Here is a 22,929-nt window from a genome sequence, read left to right on the forward strand (position 1 = left end):
CACCATCTCGAGAGCCAAGCCACCCTGTGGCTAAAGTAGCATGACACATTGATATTAGGTGAATCTTTGGTATATTTATTATCACAGTAACAAATAAACTACCCGCTACAATAAGGTGTCTGCACAGTAAACACCTCCCACCAACCCAGATCAGTTTTAACACCATAACACCACATGCTGTGTGGGAGAACTAGTTAGCAAGTGAACAGAGTGTCAATACCTAATAAATAGCCAGCTTCTGCCACATCTTATGGTAGGATAACAAATGTAGACTTGATCAAACCTGGTTAATAAAAAAAGCGACTAAGAAAAAAGAGACTAATCTTAAATGACAATTTCATTGTTATTGTCACTGAAGGACCAAATCTGAGGCTCTTCTCCACTTCGGGATTTAAAAGTCTCTGTTCCATTCTGGGACTAAACCCTGCTTAACCTTTACAGAAAACAAACAAACAAACAAACAAACAAACAGACAAACAAAAAATGATTACATGATTCTGGTTAGAAGTGTTAAATCCAGAAGACCCTTACATTCTATGTTAGTAAAGCAGTGTTTTTTTATTCCACATCTTAAAGCTTTAGTGATCCACACCCAGCATCACTGTCAACATAACAGTCATCCTGCGCTTATTACCAATATACAACCGCTGTAATTCCACATATGACACACTTGAAGAGGTATTCTTCTGGTCAGAAACTACCCTGAGGATTCTCCACTGTAATCGTCATCATCTGAGCCCAGGTCGATAGTCATTCTGAAATCCTCTGAGATCTTATGGTCCACATCAGACAGGATTCTGCTGCTGGACTGGTGCAGCCCTGGGTCTGTGGCATCCAAGTTCATGAAAACAACAGAAATAAGTAGTATCGTTAAAGGAATACTGCAAAAAGAGCCAACCATTATCTCAAAATAAGCCTGGACAGGATAAGGCATTACCCAGGCATTACATAGAGGCATGCTGTACATTATCACATATGTACATTATATTATCATTACATATGTATCATTATAAATGCAGTGGCATGTGAAAGTTTGGGCACCCCAAGACATTTGAGCTCTCAGACAACTTTTACCAGGGTCTCAGACCATAATTAGTTTGTTAGGGCTATGACTTGTTCACAATCATCATTAGGAAAGGCCAGATGATACAAATTTCAAAGCTTTATAAACACTCTGACTCCTGAAACCTTGTCCCAACAATCAGCAGCCATGGGCTCATCTAAACAGCTGCCTAGCACTCTGAAAACTAAAATAACTGATGCCCACAAAGCAGGAGAAGGTTATAAGAAGATAGCTAAGTGTTTTCAGGTAGCTGTTTCCTCAGTTTGTAATGTAATTAAGAAATGGCAGTTAACAGAACTGTGGAGGTCAAGTTGAGGTCTGGCCAAGAAAACTTTCCGAAGGAGCTGCTTGTAGGACTGCTAGAAAGGCAAATCAAAACCCACGTTAGACTGCGAAAGACCTGCAGGAAGATTTATCAGACTCTGGAGTGGTGGTGCACTGTTCTACTGTGCAATGACACCTGTACAAATACGGCCTTCATGGAAGAGTCATCAGAAGAAAACCTTTCCTGTGTCCTCACCACAAAATTCAGAAGTTTGCAAAGGAACATCTAAACAAGCCTGATGCTTTTTGGAAACAAGTCCTGTGGAGTGGTGGAGTTAAAATAGAACTTTTTGGACACAATGAGCAAAGGTATGTTTGGAGAAAAAATATGTGCAGAATTTCATAAAAAGAACACCTGTCCAACTGTTAAACATGGGCATGGATCTATCATGCTTTGGGCTTGTGTGAAGCCTAGAAGCCCTTTGCAGGAAGAATGGGGAAAAAAATCCCCCAAACAAGAACTGAAAGACTCTTTGCTGGATACAAAAAGTGTTTAGAGACTGTGATACTTGCCAAAGGGGGTGTTACCAAGTACTTATCATGCAGGGTGCCCAAACATTTGCTTCAGCCCCTTTTCCTTTGTTGTTATTTCGAAACTGTAAAAGATTTAAATGAAAAAGTGATTTTGCTTAAAATATTAAAGAAATGTTTCATCTTTAACTTCATACCTTTTGGAGATCAGTTCATCTTATACTTACTTAACTATTCACAGTAAACAAACTTTTGACCAGTGCCCAAACCTTTGCATGCCACTGTAACATTTCTGTAACTCAAACAAGGCACTTCATTTCATATAAATTAAAAGTCTCCTACAAACCGCACTCATAAATGACCTGTGTATCATATCATTTTGTAATAAAATTATTATATTCTTTTAAATAGTATCTGCATTTTCTCTGAACCTAGAGTGCACAATCCACTATTAGTTAATGATTTTTTTCATGTCTGAAGTGACTTTCATCGGTTCATGCCAACTGTGATCATATTGTATGAACCTGAGAGGCATCATGTGTCTTAGTCAGAATTTTCCTTTTTATGTTGTGAAGGTCAAAACGCTACTTCTCTTAAATCATCATTGCAGTAGAGCAGTTCCCCTGCTGAGTTCCTTTTGTGACACTAACTGGGTCACTGTAACCTTTCTTTACTTAATTTCTTAACTTTTGTCAACAAAACGATCAACACCACTCTCCCCTTTCACAGGTACTATAAAAGTGCCCCTGAGCAAGGCACTGATCTCTGTAGCTGCTGCAGTGGAGCTGCATAGTGGTCAGTACAGTAACAGTCGGATGTAGTCACACTGCGGCTCAGCTCCCGAGAACAAGTTGCCCATGTGAATTTTGCTTTCAAATTTTCCTGCAGAGATCAAAGTTGACAATTTTTGAGTTAATTTGACTGAATTTTATAAAGCCGATTTGGCCTTATTAGCTTGAGGCCAATAAACAACATTGCGCACTTAACATATTGTGGCGTGTCAGAGCTAAACTGGTTTTCCAGCATGCAGTGAGACAATGTGTTTAAGACCATAAGCTGAGTAAAGCTATGTTTAAATGTGTTCTTAACCACTTACGTTACCTATGAAGAGAGATTTATACTTCTGCGTCAAATTGACTGTGTGTTGCAGTAACCTACACTTTAGCCTGACGTGCACCTCTCCATAAATGTAACTACACGACGCAGACCTCCCTATGTTTATAAGCTGAAAACCATTTCCCTCAGTGGAAATGAAACTTTAATTTACTTGTATTTCACACATAAGGAACAGTAAATTGTCAAGACAATAAAGCCCCCACAAAATAGCATTTGAATTCTTGTGTGTGATTTATCCTGGCTTCATATGAGTAGAGGAAATCTCCGCTAGCCGCTAGGCTAATTTATACAATGTAAAATGCCATAGGTTTGTGCCAATAACGTTAGCATATTATATTAGTTAGGAAAACATGTTTAGTATAAGACAGTTGTTTTGTCAGTGAACCTTGTGAGTTGTAATGGAGCCAAAATTTGTGACGTTACCTTTGTTAAATGTTGCTGTTGTCCCTGGTTTCATATGAGGAGAGGAAATCTCCGCTAGTCGCTTGGCTAATTTATACAATGTAAAATGCCATAGGCTTGTGCTAAAAACATTAGCATGTAGTATTTGCTGGGAAAATGTGTCCAGCAAAAGACAAGTGCTTTGGGTGTGTTTTGAATCAACTAAACTTTACAGTGCTTCACAGAAACCTCGCCACTGACTAGTGTTTTGGAGGTGTAACTGCAGAGTGACAGATACACCATGCACAAATATAATTAATGCTAACAATGGTGCAGGCCACGTGCATAGCTACGGCGTAGGCTCTGCATAAACCCGAAGCACACGTATAAATCCGCCACTACACAGTGATTAATATTATGTATTTCACAATGCTTCTGATGGGTTACAGTTAATGTTGTGTTAATGGACATTTTGCACCATGAGTTAAGTCATGTACACAGTTAGTGACTTCATGCTTGTGTAGATATTAGAGTGCCTGTCACAAAATTGTGCTGAGGTGACATAGGGAGCACTTCCTGGTTCACAGCTCATGTTTGCCTTATTCTTGCAAATGAGAAACTTAAAAATGCCACAGTACATTTTTATAGTTAAATGGAATTAAAAAAAGAAAAGTTGTAAATTGTGTATTCAATGTTTTTATGTTCATACAACATAGAATTAAATGCTAAAACACAAATACTACATGTTGAACTGAAATCATTAAAGGTTATGTGACACATTTACTTTGTGTCTGGTCTACTCAAAACTTTTATGTCACTGTATTGTACTAAACTAAAAGTTTTGAGTGCAAGCTGTTTCCCAAAAAAATTTAAGTTGAGTGAGCGAAATGGGATTTGGGTGTGCTAGTTTCAGGGCCCTGCAATAGACCCTTCTCACAGCAAACAAATAGACATGTCAAAGCAGAAAAAAAACACACGTGTAAATAATAACATTAACAATGTCTGTATTCCATTATTTGTTCCAGTAAGCGAGTGAGTATGAAACAGAAATGTGTTAATGTTATTAGTAACACCTTTGCTTTTCCTACACCAAACTTCTAGCTATATAGGCATGCCTATTTAAGAACTCGAACTGTGACCATGTTTCCTGTTTCTGAGTGCTGCTATCAAAGTTAACACAAAAAAATGGGCCAGTCCAAAAAACAAAACAAAACAAAACAAAAAGATCTAGATGCTACATCTAGACTAGACACACACATTATTCAAAGTAACTAAATAATGAATAGACTTTGTACTAATGTCATTCCATTAACACTACCTCACACAGTGCACTGACTAGTTATAAAATGTTCAACCCTGAAGAGTTTTCACACACATTAGATTACATTCTAAGTATTCATCTAATTTTGTTGTGTTCCAACACACTTCAATTCCTATAAACTGCCACTAGAGGGTGCCCCGCTCCTACAAACTGGCATGGCCTTATATTGTCTGTCAACCCAACAATTGCCTTTCATTTAGTCAGTGGGTGTTTAAGTCAAGTAAGGATCCTCAAACTGCCGAATTTCAAGGAGGCTATGTCATCAAACCTCACCAAAGGACTGTTCCAATGTGTGTTCACTGAATGCTAGGAAGGAATTTTGCATTGCCTCTGCAGGATCCTTCCTTGGGAGGAGGAAGGATCCTTGACTTTGAGAAAAACTCATTGTGGGTTTTCTTCAGATTCCTCCCACAGTCCAAACACATGCAGGTTTAGTTAACTGGTGATTCTAGGAGTGATGAATGGTTGCCTGTCCCTATGTATTAGCCCTGTGATAGTCTGGCAACCTGTCCAGGGTGTAGCCTGCCTCTCACTCAGTGACAGCTGGGATAGGCTCCATCCCCCCATGACCCCTAACAGGATACGCGGTTATAGATAGTGAATGAATTACTAATTTAATGAATGTATCGTCATTAAGTATAAGGTCTGGTTACTATACATATTTAAGGGTAGCGGTTCCCAAACGAGTTAGGGGAGTTGTTGCAAGATACATTTGTGGGGTGTTACAGTCGGAATAGTATATCGAGTTAATTACTTAATACATTATCCTTAATCAGAAGCGTGTAGACATTTGTAAGCTGTGGAGATGAGTACGTAGCTTTTGTTAAGGCATCACAAGTCAAAGAGTTTGGAACCACAGTCACTTTTAAATTAATCCTTTGGCAAAGTTAAATATCTTGATCTAGAGGAATCTGAATGAAATAATGTCTTGTTTGGGGAAAACACATCCGCTTTGTGAACATAACACTGGGCATGTTGCTGTGTCATGTGATAATCATCTCTACCCTGTGGATGTCCAGTCTGTGTTGTGTTCACTGGCACTCAGACAGGCTGGTAAAACACAGAACCACTGTGTTTTTGTCTCAGTTGGTTACTAAATAAATATACAGACAAACCCAAGCCAAACATAAGCATTGTATAGGGGCGTCGGTGGCTTGGTGGTAGAGTGGGCGCCCCGTGTGCAGGGCCGTTGCCGCGGCGGCCCGGGTTCAGGTCCGGCCCGTGGCCCTTTGCTGCATGTCATCCCCCCTCTCTCTGTCCCCTTTTCACGCTTACCTGTCCTGTCCAATAAAGGCAAAATGCCCTAAAAAAATATCTTCAAAAAAAAACAAAAACATAAGCATTGTATTAGAGTGTTAACAGCTTGATGTGTGTTTCGAGAAAGCTGACTGAGGTGGCAGACTGGAACACTTGGATTGAAATCCCCTTATTATGATGACAATTTTTGAGAGAAAGAAAATATCTCAAACTGTTGCACTGTAAAAAGTCACTTTTCATGATGTTATGCGATAAAAACTTCTCGAATCCTGTATTGACACAGGTTCTTAGGAATTTTGCTTGTATACACAGCAGGCATCTAATATGAGTTTTTACATGAACATAACACTTCTGGCATTTATATAATGTTGATGCTAAACAGCAGGACTGTCACACACACTGATGTAACGAGGGAGGCTCTGTGCTCTTAACCTGTACAGCAAGCGAAAAATGTTGCATGTATTTAAGCATTCAAATAACTGAACATCCTAATAGACCCTTTTATTGTTAGTAAACTGTGTGACGTTTTTTGGTGGGTGGGGCTTAGCTGGAGGCAAAAACAATTCTTCACAGACATTAGCTAGCGCTAGCTAGCAAGCACTGTCGTAAAGCTTTAGACAGTGGAGGAAATTGATGTGAGTGGTGCATTCAGAAAAACTCAATCCCTCTTACTACCTCCCCAGTGATTATGTGGACATGATAACCCTTAAAACATATAACGTTATTCATCCCTGCAACAGTAAATACTTTTTCCCTAACCTGATGTGAAGTGTGTGCTGCACATGCAAGCATTTTTGATGATCGCCTCCATCCAGTACTTTGGTCTTACTGCAGTTGTCTTTGTTTTTGTCGACGGGCAGTAGCAGCTGGTATGTGATATTTAAGTTGTGAGCTATGACTCTCTGGCACCCAATAACACAACAAGATGACATTTTAAGACTCCTGGCCCTATGGTGGTGAATCATGTTTTGCCTCCAGCTGACAAAGTGACTTCATTGTGATGTTGGCTCTAAAAGGGTCTATTGCAACAGCTTCACAGGTGGATTTAAAGTGCACAAGGCAGTTTTGCATAAGTGGACTCAAATTGTAAATCTATTAATATGAGCCTTCATCACAATCCATGTATCAAAAGATGCAATAAAACAAAACAAAACAAAACATTACTTTATGTATGCTGATAATTTTTCAACCCAGGCGCCTTATCACATGGCAGATATTTTGAAACTTTACATTTTAACATTACTGTGGCTAATGTATGGTTAGGTCAATGACAAACAGAAATGACATTGATAAGTCAGACGCAACATAAAAAGGTGGAGCTGTGGAGCAGGCAGGTTGCAAAGTGGCTGGCAGAGGAAGCAGCAACAGTAGGCAGGCCAAAGAAATTTAAGATAGGGTGCCCTGAATGACATTTGCCATTTGGTTGCATAGAAATGAATCCTATGATCTATCAGCGCACTCCTTTCCATTAATCACCTGATCCATCAGCTGATTGGGCTGCTTCAGATCAGCAGAAAATGACATTGACAATGACTTATGAAATTGTTTTTTCAGCCACACCTGTTGGCTCCACCCATTCTGCATCAGTGCACACCAGGATGGGCGGAGCTTCTTGTTATAAAGGTTAGGAAGAAGAGGTTCAGTGGGGAAAAAGCAGCATCACAGCCCCAAAGGAACCAGTTATGGAGTGTGTGGACCCTGGAGATATGATGCTAGTGACAGACCAAGACACACACACACACACACACACACACACACAGAAAGTGTGTGAGAGAGAGAGAGAGAGAGAGAGAGAGAGCATAACCAGAGACACAGAAAGCTGACAGGTTTACAACAGGAGAGAAAATAAGTGATGAAAAATAGGCAGCAGGAAGGAAAAAGTCTGATGTAGGACGCTGAAGAGAAAGAGCAGACGACAGCAGAGAGAGGAATAAAGTATCAGAAAACAGACTCTTTAAGTTGTAACTCATGAGAAATTCAGTGTCATGAAAAAATAGTGCTACTCTTGTATGGAAATTCGCCAGAGTATATAACCCAGTTTGAGTCCTTAATCAAAGTGTAACCATCCAGAGAATAAAGCAGTACGGATTAATAATAAATCATTGAAGTAAACAAAAGTACAGATGTGGAAAGAAGTGCAACATAAAAGATAAAACAAGAGTGTGCAAGAAAAGAGTTGAGAGAGCAAGGAGAGGAAATGAAAGGAAAGCCTCTTTTGAGGGGACACACACACACACACACACACACACACACACACACACGCATGCACGCATGCACACACACACACACACACACACACACACACACACACACACACACACACACACACACACACACACACACACACACACACACACACACACAGCCATATGTACCTGTTTCTCAGCCTTTGTTATCACTGGCAGCCTTTTGAGAGATTTTGTCTCTCTGGACGGGATCGAGATAAACACCCTGAAAACACGATGCAGCCACTGAACAGGAAAAACTCAATAATAAGCTTCTGTGTTCTGTGCATGTGTATGAGCACACAGAGTATGGAGAAGCAGTTGCAGAGCAGAGGCTCCAGAGGACGTGGATGAGGATCTCACATAAACTGAAAGTTTTTGCAGGCAGATGCTCAAGCATTTGAATTAAGGACGCAGAAAACTTTGGTGTCAGTGTTAATCTTTTTTCCATTTAATGCTGAAATGCGGAAATGTAGGAATACTTAGTGATCCTTCTCCCTACAGTTATAATGCTGTAAATATGGAAAAATTTTTGAATCAGTATTTCTAGTGCACTAAAACACCACACTTACTAATGCTTTTGTCAAAACTAGGCCTACTATAAACTATAGTTTTTACACTTACTAATTTTATAACATAAATGAAACATAAAAATGTTCTGTTTCATCTATAAAGCTTTAAGCAGTAGTGTGATATTTTGGAAATATGCTTTTACTGTACACTTTCTTTTTGAGAGTTCAGTCAGAATATTGATACCACTGTTATGTCTGTACAGTTAATATGAAGCTGCGGCCACAGCATGAAGACTGGAAAAAAAGGTCTGTCCAAACGTATCAAAGTGTTCCTCTGGCACCTCTAGTTCACAAATCAACATGTTATATCTTCTTTAATCTGTACAGAAACCAACGAGTTAAAATGGCAGTTTGTGGTTTTATGGATGGTTATGTGCCAAACTATTTCTTGGCAAGGTGCAGTCAGAGTCTTGGCATTACCGTGAGGCTGCCAGACAACCAGTTGACACTCCAGGAAGTGACTGCGCCCAGCCAAGAAATAGTTAGAGGTACTGGTAAGCAGACTTTATTACCTTTGAACAGCAGTGATGGGCAAAAAAAGGATAAATAAATCTTTTAAAACAACTCTTTTTAGTGTCTGGTATGTACCAAGTCAGCCTGTCAAATGTCAATGTTCTCATGAATCCCTGATTTTTCCAATGCGCCCACTGGCAGTTATCATAGGCCACTGCTCTCACTGCCTGCTACAGAGAGGGAATGAGTGAGGACAGATTAAATGGTACTCGAGTTTAGATATTTGCCCGCCAAGGCCAATGGTGCATCCATTTGCTCCTAGGCTGGTCATTCTTCCAACTTTGGTGTGTTCATAAGCTTTAAGTTGTAATGTGGAAACAACATGGATGCTACAAAGAGGATATGTTGTATTTTACTGAGCATTTCACCGACATGTTGATAACAAAGAGCAAAGAAAACATTTGGTAAGCAATGGCATGCGATTGGACTCATTTTTCACATTATTTCAACACCACATAAATACAGCACAAAGCTGCAGAGGTAAGTCAAGTCATTGGTCAGTGACATTTCTGGAACACCATATTGAGTTCACATAGGCTACTTATATACAGTAGAATGCAAAGGTTTTGGCACCCCTGGTCAAGATTTCATTTACTGTGAATAGTTAAAGAGGCAACAGACAGCCTTTTTTCCTAAATATATCATTATGAAAATAATGTGGGTTGCACAGGGTAGTGGCCACAGTAAAATCAGACTATCAGCGTTTACATAGGTCACTTAGTGGCTGTGCAATCTTTGTAATAAGCTTCTGCCATCAGGGGCAAAATTTTGCGGAAAGAATCTGCTTTACGGCAGGAAACGCGTCATGTATTGCGAAACTGGTCGGTCAGCCAATCAGGGACTGGAGCTGGTCTTTATGAGGAGTTGGGCATGAGATAGTTGAGTCACGAGCACAATGGCAGATGGACAAAGTTTGGAAACAAGTGAAAAACAGTCTAGCGAAAGAAAATGAGCTCCTCTGTCTGAGGAGGCAAAGAAGAGCAAAAAGGAGAGTGATAAAAGAAGAGGAAAAACAAGAGTAAACCTCAGTCAGGCGTTCAAGAGATGGAGGGAGCTCCGTGACCAAAGAGGCTTCAACACCGGTGTCCAGCTAGCTTTCTTTCTAATGGATCAGTAAGTAACACGGCTAAATGTTAGCTAGCTGAGAGAGGACTGTACTGCACTGGCTGCTAGGTAATTCCTAGCTGGCCAGCATCTCAAATCGCCGCAATCAGGGACCGGGTAGCGAGTGTTGGTCGGCTGACATCCTCGTTGATAATTGCCACTGGGGGGCGGGATGAGACAACTGACAGATGATTTATGATTGGTTTGGAATTTATTGCGTAATAAATCTCAGAGATAACCACGGCCAAATCAAACCCAATTTCAAGAATGTACAAAAACTTAAAAGACAGATATTTCGAATTTGGATGGAAACAGATTTCTAATTGTTTTAAACCTAAATTACATAGTTAGAAGGCTATTGTGGATTTGGGTTTCCAGAGGCTTTAAAGTTTTCTTGGTCTTCCAGACCTCAACTTGACCTCCACAGTTCCTGTTAACTGACATTTCTTAATTACATTATGAACTGAGGAAACCTGATAACACTTTGCTATCTTCTTACAGCCTTGTCCTGCTTTGTGGGCATCAATTATTTTAGTTTTCAGAGTGCTAGGCAGCTGTTTAGAGGAGCCCATGGCTGCTGATTGTTAAATGTTTTGGGATGCACAAACTTTTGTATGGTGCTCTTTTCTTTTTTTCACTCTAAAATTGTAAAAATAAAAATAAAAAAAATAACACTAATCTTGCTTAAAATGTTGAAAAGCATGTTTCATTTTTGACTTAATTCATTTTGCAGATCAGTTAGTTCATCTACTTACTTAACTGTTCACAGTTAATAAAATTTTGACCAGGGATGCCCAAGCTTTTGCATGCCACTGTACAAGTGGAATACTGAATCAATGCATTAAAATGAATTGACTCTTTATTAATGTAAACCTATAATGTACATGATGACTGGTAATGCATTGAAGAGCAGTTTTGTGGGGCAGGCAGCACTAGCTACCTAATATGGATGTGACAGAGAAACTGATACCATATTTTGCAAAACGTATCAAAACTAACAAGGTTTGATATATTTACATATATCAACTTGAAGGAACCAACACTCTAAAAAAGAAAAGGTCCCCCATTACTGTTCGGGCGGATCAAGGCTAGTTGTTTCCCCTTATTTACAGTCTTTATGCTAAACTTGGCTAACCAGCTGTTGGGTGTAGCTGAGTGTACAGTTAGGAGAGGTATCAATCTTTCAATCTAGCTCTCTGCAAGAAAGTAAATAAGTGTATTGCCCAAACTGCTGCACTGTTCCTTTAAAGATGTCTGCAGTCAGCCAGTGGAAAACTAAACTAAGATATTTAGTGTCTTCTTGTCTTAAAGATGAAGCTCTAATTGTCTTTTAAAGTTGTTGAAAGGAAGCTGACAACAAAACTTCACAACTCCACAATCAGATCGTTCACTGACAGCTATGAGATTTTATTTTAAATACTTATGTATCATTTTTAGAACAGTTTGTACTCCAGTATTTAGTTTATAGGACTTATTTCTCAGAAAATATTGAGATAAAGAGAAAAAACAACAACAAAAGAGCAACAATATGATCAGTGATAAAACAAAAATAACACTGAATAATCCCACCCTTAAACTGTAAGTAACACTGTGTCATTCTGCTTCTCATGCCTCAGTTGCAACTCCGGTGTGAAATGTCCCATTTCCACTCTAAATGCCAGTGACGCTTGCTGCTTTGTTGAGCTCATGACACAGCAGATGGACAGACAAAAAGACTACACCATCTACAAGCATTTTCTGCTCCACATTTCACCATTGCTTTGTTGTTATGTGCACTTAAGGAGCTGGAGAGAATGAGGAAGATTTTCTAAAATGTAACCTGAATTTACTCAGAGTTGGGTGGACTGCATGCTTCCCACTGGGAGATGCTGTGCATTATCCATTTCCACTATGACTACTACGGCTCCAGTACAGCAGCTGAGTGCTCAGTGCCTTGCTTAACAAAAGTTACTCATTCACTTTCTTCACTTATATAACATTTCCCTGGAGTCCAGGATTCTTGTCACTAGGCTCTTTCTAAATCCACAAAGTCAAGTCAACACATTTAAATGCAAAACAGGCCAAAAGTGAATTCTAAGATTGAACAAAACACCTACTGTATGATGTTATGTATTGCTGGTTATCTGCCAAATCATTTTGGTGATCTCTCAGATTGTCTCTTAGACTCTCTCCTCCTGTGTTCTGATCATGAAGGTCTGCAGAAAAACAGAGGGGAACGTCTTCATTTATATACAGTTCTCTATTTTATCTCAGTATAAGTTTAAAGGTCCAGTGTGTAGGATTCAGGGGGGTAAATAAGCAGAAATATAATATGCTATTCATTAGTATATTTTCTTTAGTGTATAATCACCTGAAAAATAAGAATTGTTGTGTTTTCGTACTTTACAATGAGCCATTTATATCTACATATGGGGCCGAGTAGGTACTGCTACGACTGAAGCAGCTATGCAACCCGCCCTCCAGCGACATAACTCATCCAACATACCTACACATCAGTCCATGATCAGCTACCTTTGCACCTTGGTCCGAAGGCTGAAGCTCATAGGAAAATACTAAGTTAGCATTTGGCTAGCTATAAAGAGTTTGGATGAGGGAGAGGTGGTTAAGGTTAGGATAAGGGTAAGCGTAACATCTTCTTAATTATTTGAGGGGATCACATCTTCATGTGTCACGGATTACAAAGTAGACTACTAATACATTTGGCCTTATATTTATTTATCACAATGCTGCGTTGTAGCATGGTTTAAATAAATGTGGCGTTGGTGTGTTTGTCTTGTGCTAGTGAGGGTTGAGGTTTGTGGGCTCCAAATGGAATGTAGCTGCAGCTTTCAAGCCTCTACAGAGCAGGTCCTCTTCCATGGAGTCTGCAGTGTTGTTACTATAGCCCCTTTTCCACTGCAAAAAAACCCGGCATTGATGGAAACACAATGTCCCGCTGAATGTGCTAATTTTAGCCCCTTAACTGGCGAGATGCAATGATGCATTGCCACAAAATGCTGTCCATCTCCAGCGCACCATTGATCTAAATGAGTCTGCACCAAGTTTGACAGAGCAACTGAATAAGTAAGAGATATATAAAAAGAGGGAACAACTGTTATGTTTTCACTGGCCTCCATGCTGCATTCTACTGTTTACTAACCTACTTTCCAGCCGGTCTGTGACGTTGAACATGACATACCAAAGGACAAAAAATAAAACACACACAGAAACGCATGCTTATCTGCTGCAGAGCTGTGTACACAGCTGTGGTCTAATGGCAATGGGACAGGAGTCTACAGCCTATTTTAGCAGGTTTACCTGTGTTTGGAAAACAACAACAACAAAAAAAAACACATACACATGCTACTTTTCACGAAAAAATGGTGAAAGGTAGCCCAGAACCAACAAACCAAACACTGGCTATAGATAGGGCCATTCGTGTTTTTGTGTCAGTCATCGTAGTTCTCCTAAACACTTAGCACACGGGAGAAGTTCAGCTGGTCGCAATCTGCAATCTCACTGCTAAATGCCACGAAATCCTACACGCAAGACCTTTAAATTTCACTTGTTTACAGTCTAGTTTTAATTTGGTTTTTACTTAGTTTTGCTTGTAGTTTTAATATATTTAATAGGGATTATATATATATTTTTAAGTGCACTGGTGTAACAACTTCAGAACAGGTTTTAAGAGAAATATGTATGTAAAATGTACAAAACGTTAAAAAAAATTACAAGATTAAAAATGTAAAAATTCCAAGCTAACCTAAGATGAATTCTACATTACAGTGCATACACAGACAAACAAGATTTTCTGAGTTTCTGCTTGTCTTAGATAGTTTTTTAGACAGTTCTAGTGCAGCTAGGTTTAATTTTTGTTATTCCACAGTATGTTACATTTTATTCTTGTCAAGATGGTAAAAGCCTCTGAAGCAGCATTAAGGTGACTGTAGCTGGAACTGACATTAAACACACATACCATGGACATACCTGCATGGCTGATGAATGTCAGTGTAGCGCTGAAGCCCCTGTGTGCGATGCTGCTGTCTGACGTAAACTGAAGCACCATGATGCTGTGGTAGGACAGTACGGGTGGAGGAATACTGCCACCACACAGCACCACTACACAAAACATGACAAAAGAAACCTCTTATTGCAGGTTTTCGAATCTGAAAATAATGCAATAAAGACAGAGAGAGAAGACATCTGGAGATGCAGACATGAGTAAAGCAGGGAAAAAGAATGAGAAAAAAAGATAGAATGGAGCTTGTTCATCTGACACTCAGAGATTCATCCTTCCTACCAATCTCCTCTGTTCCTTCCACATCTCCCAGGACAGTGAGGGAATCATACAAGCATGTGTCTGACTCCTCCAGGTAGAAATCTGTAAAGTCCAGCTGAAACACAACACACTTATTAATCACTGATTGTGGAAGAGTTTGCAACATAATGCTGTGTTTGAAGGTTTAAGTCATTTCGTTTTGACTCACTGGAAGTATTTGTGTATCACCTTAACAATGTGACCCTGTGGAGCATAGACGACCCAGCGCAGGATGCAGTCATTGCTGTAGAATTGTGGGTAATTTGGGCTGTGGACAGCAGTCTGATCTTCAATGAAAACTGTCCCGCATCCTGATTGCACACACACACACAGACACACACAGACACACAGACACAGACACACACAGACACACACACACACACACACACACACACACACACACACACACACACACACACACACCCATGGGAAAACAAAAACACGGGCACACCCAGTATAATTACACTTCCAAGAGACAGACCAGTTTAGCACAAATACACACACTCGTCTGCACACTGAACACACACATTATTAACAGCTGGGTTCATCCTCTCCACAGCTACCCTACTACACAGTGTGTTTGTGTATGTCTTGTGCAGCTCATTATTGTGTCATGGGACATGTGCCGGCACAACTCCCAGGTTGCTATGAGATCCACAATCAAGACACATAGCAGAGGGAACAGCTGTGTATGAACTGTACATACCGTTTAAGCTAAGTGACAGACACAGAGCAGACTACTGTACTGTGCAAATACACATTGGCATTACATGCAGAGATGTATGTGCCTGTGTGCTGTATCTGTGTGTTTGTGTTGTATGTTGTTTCCCACCAGGATCAGAGTGTCCATGGACAGCACGGTGCCTGATGACAAAGCCACTTCCTGCTCTGTTCATGTCAGAGGAGAAGAGGAGTGTTGCAAACTGAGAATTATTCAGGAGCACTGGGCCAGGAAGGACACCTCCACAGAAAATCCCTGTTAAAACAGCACGATAAAGGAGATAAAAACATATTGTAGTCCAGTGTGTGCACATGTTGTCTGTCTGTATAAATGTAACTTGTTAGTGTGGTGTTAGGTTAATGATTCTTTTCAGCTTTTGTAACTTATTGTAGAACTTTTAAGGCTCCAGCTCTGTCACTTGGAGGTTTAAAGGAGCAAGTTAAAATGTTGGAAAAGTTATGTCCTGGAACTACTGCTTGGCGGACGACAAGGTTCAAAATATGGGGAAGCTACAAGGAGCTTACTGGTGTTGGGCAAGTTACTCTCAAAATGTAATACATTACATATTACTGGTTACCTTCAACTGAAAGTCATATGTTACTTTATAATATTACTGTCTGTGTAGAGTAATAAGTTACTTATTACACTAATTTTGCATTACTTTCACCAAAATGACCTAAAAGGCATTTTAAATGGATGAGGGTCATGTTGTTCCACAGCAGGTTATCACAGTACAGAAGCTCCAGTCTATTCCCAGGCGGCTCTGCTGCCTCTGATGAAAGTCTGTGTGATCAAAAAGTGTCTGAAACTCACCAACAGGTCTGTGGGTCCCTGCTGAAACAGTGAGACGATCGTAGCGACAATACGTGTCATTTTCCAGATCAAAATGACCAAACTCCAGTAGAATACTATGACCTGGAGGAACTCTGAGACTCCATACACACCACCTGAAGAGACACAAAGGAAGAATTTATCCATGGCACTGACATCTAACACACACTCTCTCTGTCAATTCACACAACTCGCTAAAAAAACAATATTTGTATACACAGATTTCTGATCTCTGATTTAGATCCCTTTCTGGTGCTGACTGTGACATTCTATTCTGTGCAAATAGAAACGATTATCCCTGTAAAGGATGTTGGTTTAATGTCACAGTTACAATCATTTGTTTTTTAAGTTCCCTCTCAGGAGTGTCACTCACTGGTTGTTGTCATAGTGATCACCAGGGAGGGCGGGGTTTCTGATTACCCCCTCACTGTCAGCTACAGGCCCATCTCTCACGCTGCAGAGTTCTGACACACACACACACACACACACACACACACAGAGGGAGGGAGAGAGAGAGAGAGAACTGCCTACATCAAAGAAGAATTATGAAATATAGATAACAGTGGCTGTGATGAGAAGAAAAACAACTCACTTGATAAAGTCATTCCCTGCTGCTGCTCATCAGCTAAACAGACAAACATAAAAAAGAGAATATGTAGAAGCACAAGTCCTTATCAACATCATCAAATGTTACACTGATACATTTACATCTGGTGGTAGAACTGTGGACAGATGCCTACAGTCTACATTCACTTTTAATCATATACAACCTTGTATCACAGACTGATCACCAAAGGTCTTTTAATGAACTGGATAATGTCATTATTGTGCATGCCACAGTCATCACGTTTTACACAACCCCGTCTTAATGTGAAGTCGTCGAATACTGGCACTTGCTCAGTGACTTCTAGCGTCAGACAGCAATGAGAAAAGATGTCCTTTCAGGTCAGCATGATACGCTGTCGGTCACCAGTATTCTGTAACCCCAAAAGTCCAAATTGGGCAGGTGGGAGGAGTGGTGGATGGTCCAACAACTGCCGACTTTCACCCAGGAGGCTGGTGCTCGTGTCCCGTATGAATGTGAAGTCAAACCCTGCTCTTTTTTCCTAAACTCAACTGTGTATCTGTGTTGGCTACATGTAACCACATACGTTTGTTACTGAAGGAAAATATGTCAGTTCTTGGTGTTGTACCAATGTAATGCATTTACTCTGAAAGAGACTGTATGTAGTCTGTACTGTGCTGTACTGAAAATGGAAGTGTATTTTGAAAACAGACAATGCATGTTACAGGCAGAAGTTGACACGGTGTCCCAGAAGATCAGCAACCATCGCACTCAGGGTACCTTGCACTTCATATCTTGACGTGGAAAGTCCACAACCAAATATTCGTATGTGACGAGGTTGGAGTGAGAATGTGTTGTTTTACAAGGGGTCCACATAAATAGTGATCTTAGCTAGCACACTCGTGTTGCAAACTTTTGTGCACAGATCGATCACTGTCTATAAACCTACCATGGAGTCCATCTTATGGAATTACCAGCTGGTCTGCAAATCTAACAGTGATGTTTGAGATTCTTAGTTTCTTTAGGATGGTGAGGAAAATGACCCCTGAGAAAGTCTTTAGCTATCCATTATTAGGTATGCTATTAATATTTTCTCTTGCCTTTTTCATGTGCTTTAGCTTTGTGCTAATAAACTCTGGTAAAGGATACAAGGTCTTGTTTTTTTTTTTCATTCATTTGCCTCTCCATCAGTTTAACTTATCAGGCAACTGAGAGACAGACGAAAGGGTAGGAGTATAGGGTTGAACTGAATACTCCAATGAAACAAGTATCTGGTACGGATTATATGCTTTTTATGAGTAGGAATATGTGAAGTAAAATGTGTGAATATCCATACTAGTAATAAAGAAAAGTTCTTATTCAGGTTGCTGTGTTTATCTCTTAAGGCCCAGACACATCAAACTGACTTCAGAGAGCTAGCAGTGACGAAGGCCCCCTGACACGCCACCTCACTTTGCCAGTGTCTTGGGCCAAAACGTTGCACATGAACACACCACAAAGACTACAGCCAATGGCCAACCAGCATGTATATTCTGTGCCTTTCTGTGAGGAAGTAGTTCTCCACACCAGCAGACCACAGAGGTCTGTAATCGTCCTTCAAAAAGGGAAACGGAAAGACCGCCTTGACGCTAGTTTACCAGTTAGCACATTAACAACACAATCCAATGCTGAAAGAACAGAGCATATTTACGGTGCACCAGTGAACAATAACAAACCATCACAAAACGTTTCTGCTGAAAGGCTCAATGAATATTTTGTACTCCCTCTTGACTTAAGTCATGTATGTATTCTCCTAACTTCCATTTCTCTCATTCACTGGGCTGAACTACCAATCAGCGTGATTTCAGTCAGGCCCAACAACCACCGCCAACGCTGATTCAACATGCTGAATCGGCCAAATAAATAAATAAATAAATAAATAAAACCCGATGGGAGCCAACAAGGGGCAATGGTGCAGACATGCTACATCAACTAAGGTGTCAACTGCTTACCGACGATCTGAAGCACAATTCTGAAACTGTTATGTTTTCTTATGAATTATAAATCAAGCAACTTCGGATCAAACCATATCAATATCAAGCTTCAATAACAACATCTGGTTGGGTCCCACCTGTTCACAATTTCAACCACACTCACTCCTGTCTTAACTCCGCCCATTCAGAGTATGCATACTGATTAAGATCATTTGGCTGACTGAACAGTGTGTATGGTTTAGTCTCTCATCCCTCTAGGGTCAGTCAGGTATCTGTAGAGACGTTTTTAGTTGTGTACTGGCTTGGTGTCAGTGAATTATTTAAAGAACTATTTCACTGCTGGAAAGATGGTCTTTTCTTAAAATGTAGCTGTTTATGCAGTGGAAATATGCAAGTACTTTTGAACATTTTAGGGCTACATGAGCAAAGAAAAGAAAAGGGAAAGGGCTGTGGCATTTGCTTTTGCTCAAGAGGTAGAGGGCATACAACTGCCAAAATGCAATACACCACACCGGACCAATACACGTTCCCACTGGTGGGTTATGCAATGCCATCTTAGCTGCTTTGACACAAGAAACAATATGGTGGCCGGTTGGTAACAAACCGTATTTTAGTTAAACCATAAGCTAAACATGTTTCTCGAGTGGATTTGTGAGCAGGGAGATTTGAGTGCTCTATAATAGAGAGGTTTTTTTTCTCTGAGTTCCTGCCCCCAGTATTGGATGAAGGTAAATTACAGTGTTCTTATGATGTGTTCAGCGTAATCTTGTAAAATGTAGCTTTTGGTGAAAAACTTGAATGAATCCAGCGGTTTGAAGGAGAAATGTGTTGATGTTTTCACAACACTATAAAATAGATATTAGAGAGGTAATTATGATGCATCATATATAGTAAAAAAGGCTTTTTGCTTTTCTTTCTTTCTTTCTTTTTTTTTTTTAGATGTTTTTCATATAAAAGAAGGTCATTCAAAGGTAGTGTAATGAAGGACTGAATGACATCAAAACTGTTTATTTTTGTTTACATTTTGATTTCTATTTCCTTGCACAAAAGAAGAATAAATAACAAAAATAACAAACATAAATACAAAAAATACAAAAATACATCGATATAAATACATATGTATTGAATTACAAAATTGATGCATCCGTAGTTCAATTAGAAAGTTGATTTCTAAATGTTATTATTATTTTAGAATGTCAACTGCAGCAAACGAGCCAGAGGAGGTTCACCTAGGACACCGAGTGTGCTAGAACTGCCACTGACCCACAGTTTTATGATAAAAAGCTGGTTGAAAATCAGTAAAGGATCCCATTACGGTTTAAAGTTCTTTCTGAATCCTTTCTGTCTTTTTTTTCTTACACTGGATCAAATGACTTTGTGTGATATGCAAAAAGGTTCTCTGCAGTAACAAACTTGATGGGAATTATCACCCGACTCTGCAGTTCCCCTCAGCTCCATGGAGTTTCTTTAGCACACTGTTTTGGTTTTTACAATAAGCAGCTTTACTGTTTTGGTTGACTCTCATCAGTCTTGTTTTTAATCACAGCAGGAAGCTGTTTTCAGCAAATAAAATCTCTAATGAACACACTGTACACTACCTGCCAAGCACCACACAACAGACAGACAAAGGTAGAGACTAGGTGGTGAACACAGAGGGAGCATGTAACAGCTAAAGAGCCAGATATTTATCTCAGGAGTTGGTATAAAAGCAAATATTGGACTTGCATTTGTCAGGTGGTGAGAAACATGAACATGAATGAATGGTAATGTTGCTCTATATCAGCTGAATGTGTAAATAAGCAACTGTTTACTAACAAGTTTGTTTCACTTCTTAAGGTCAATATGTCAGTGTTGTGTCTACAGCTGGTTTCCACTACCCCACAGTGGCCAAAAAAAATTTCATTCAGGTTTAAGGATGATACATAATTTAGTTTGGCCAGATCATCTGTCACATAGAAAGTCAGCAAAGTGTCAGTTTTCTACATGCTGCATAACCTAACCCCAACATGATGCAGACATTTAATACTTCTCAAGGATCACCCTGAGGCCATTAGACATCTCATACTCTCACTTGATAGCAATTTGATCATTAGATTATCCTAATAAACTGTGAGCATGTAATCCAGTGTCCAGTGTTTCATGAACTACATGGACCCAAGACAGATAATGGTTAAAAATAAGAAGATGACAGTCACTATCATGTGATGTGCTTATAAAACCTTGTGCTGACTTCTGAGAAACAATCAGACTTCTTTTATGATGACCTTATTTTAACCCACCCTCTCTCAGTTTACGCTTAATCCAGGGCAGCAGCAGCCTGACATCAGTGAAAACTCCCGGAGATCCTCTCTTGGAAGGGGGGCGGCTGCTGTTGTTTCCCCAGCTCCGACCACATCCCTTCCCCCAGGAAGTTACACCCAGTGCTACCCAGTGACCACTGCCTGAACCTGCCAGACATACCAGAGGACCCCCTGAGTCTCCCTGGAGAGAGGATGAAGGGATGAATGAGGGGAAGAGTAGAAACATTGCAAAATTCATTAAAAGCTACTTATTGATAAGACGTCTTCAAAAGTTATGACTGATTCATAATTTCCATGTAAGGTAAAATCATGTTTACTTTATATCTAACTGTTAGGTTGACTTAAAATGTTGTTGTATTTACTTAATTTTGTGAAGTTCTTGCAATTTAAAAATGACAGTTGAAATCAAATTGTTCTTTTTAAGTGTTGAAACTTAACTGAACAGTTGTGTTTACTCAATAGAATTTAAGAAACTGATTGCCTTAGATAAAGAAATTATGCACAAAAAGGAATGATAAGTTTGCAGGATTTTTTTTTTTTTTTTTTTAACAAAATGCCATTTTCAGCAACTTAAGATAACGGGCTCTAGTTTGGCACACCGTGTGCGCTGGCGCAGCTACTCGTCTGTCCCACCTACGTCCCTCCTACCTGTGCAAGTCGGAAAGAGGGAGGAGAGAAGGTGTGGAGTGGGTTTTACACACATCACACCAATCAAATGAGCCCCTCTCCTCGCCCTTAAATGCACCACGCGAAGGCGTAATGAGAGTTTACTCAATTCGCCATGGCAGAAGAGAGCAGCAGCGTCAGACGGCCAAACTTCTCCCAGGAGGAAACTGATGTTTTGGTCCGGGAGGTCCAAGCTCGCAGTGTCCAGATATACAGAACTGCGAGCAGACCTCCACGAGCTGATGATGCAAAGGTAGCCTGGGAGGAGGTCACCACAATTGTAAATCAATGTTGCGTTTCTCTCGTGCGCGCGCGCTCTCTTTCTCTCTCGCAGTCTCACTCTGTTTCTTTTCTTTTGACTTTTCTAAGATGACAGATGCTGAATATATACTCCCTATCTGATGCTGTGGCTGTTTGTGGTTGGCTGAGAGGGATGTGAACTCATTAGTTTGCAGCTGTGTTAATCAAATCAGGTTGGGTTTCCATTACGCGTGCCAAACATGCCAAACGGTGCCAATCCCCTTTGATCTGACATCAGATGTGACAGGACGGTCGATATAGAGATACATTTATGTGCCGATTGCAGATAGTTGCATTGAATAGTGGTTTTGTGGCTATTTATTGCATTGTTAATGTGCCTGATATTCTGGAAACCTGCCTGTGAGGTTTTGGTGACGTGTGCACACTGTCCACCGGTCAGCCAAACTTCGGCTTACACCGGCTGCGCTCCCCCTGCACTGACAGTAGACCTAGCGCACCTTCGGCGAAGCCTTTTGGCACGAAACTGTCACTGCGCCAAGCTGAATCTGTTGACACCTCCCCCTGCTGCTCTGCCACACCCATCTCAGCACACCTCAATCTGCCAAACTACCAAACTGAGTGCGCCTCGGGTTGCGCTGCTCGAAACTAGCTCTGCACAGGGTTTGCCACCCTGCGCCGCGCCGGGAAACTAGAGCCCTAGGTCTGTGTTTGTGCAAACAAATGAAATATAGAATTATAACAAATCCACTTTAAAGCCTTATAAAATAATCTTTAGAAGAAAATACCAAGAAATACTCAGACTAAATCTTTCTCTCTGACTTTACTTGAGATTTTAACAGGGACTCATGGCACAATCTTATCACAGATACCACTATTTAATCAAGCTTCAGCCAATATACAAGTTAAATTAAGGAAACAAACTTATCATTTACATTTTATATATTCCCAAACATGTTAACAGAACAGAA

General features: G+C 40.2%; 1 protein-coding gene across 2 annotated transcripts in view; it reads right to left on the bottom strand.

Annotated features, from left to right (window-relative positions):
- The window catches only part of LOC125887534 (ovochymase-2), a 28,030-nt gene continuing 5,101 nt past the window's right edge, over positions 1–22,929 (bottom strand). For both annotated transcript variants that reach the window (XM_049574436.1, XM_049574437.1), the window contains 10 exons: positions 21,014–21,215; positions 16,789–16,821; positions 16,570–16,660; positions 16,179–16,312; positions 15,477–15,620; positions 14,834–14,955; positions 14,627–14,720; positions 14,314–14,445; positions 12,444–12,542; positions 1–825 (listed from right to left, as the gene is read on the bottom strand). In XM_049574436.1, coding sequence (XP_049430393.1) covers positions 698–825; positions 12,444–12,542; positions 14,314–14,445; positions 14,627–14,720; positions 14,834–14,955; positions 15,477–15,620; positions 16,179–16,312; positions 16,570–16,660; positions 16,789–16,821; positions 21,014–21,215 — 1,179 coding nt within the window. In that variant the 3' untranslated portion in view covers positions 1–697. The remainder of the gene's footprint in view (positions 826–12,443; positions 12,543–14,313; positions 14,446–14,626; positions 14,721–14,833; positions 14,956–15,476; positions 15,621–16,178; positions 16,313–16,569; positions 16,661–16,788; positions 16,822–21,013; positions 21,216–22,929) is intronic.

This window comes from Epinephelus fuscoguttatus, linkage group LG4 (genome assembly GCF_011397635.1).
Source record: "Epinephelus fuscoguttatus linkage group LG4, E.fuscoguttatus.final_Chr_v1".
Taxonomy (NCBI): Eukaryota; Metazoa; Chordata; class Actinopteri; order Perciformes; family Serranidae; genus Epinephelus; species Epinephelus fuscoguttatus.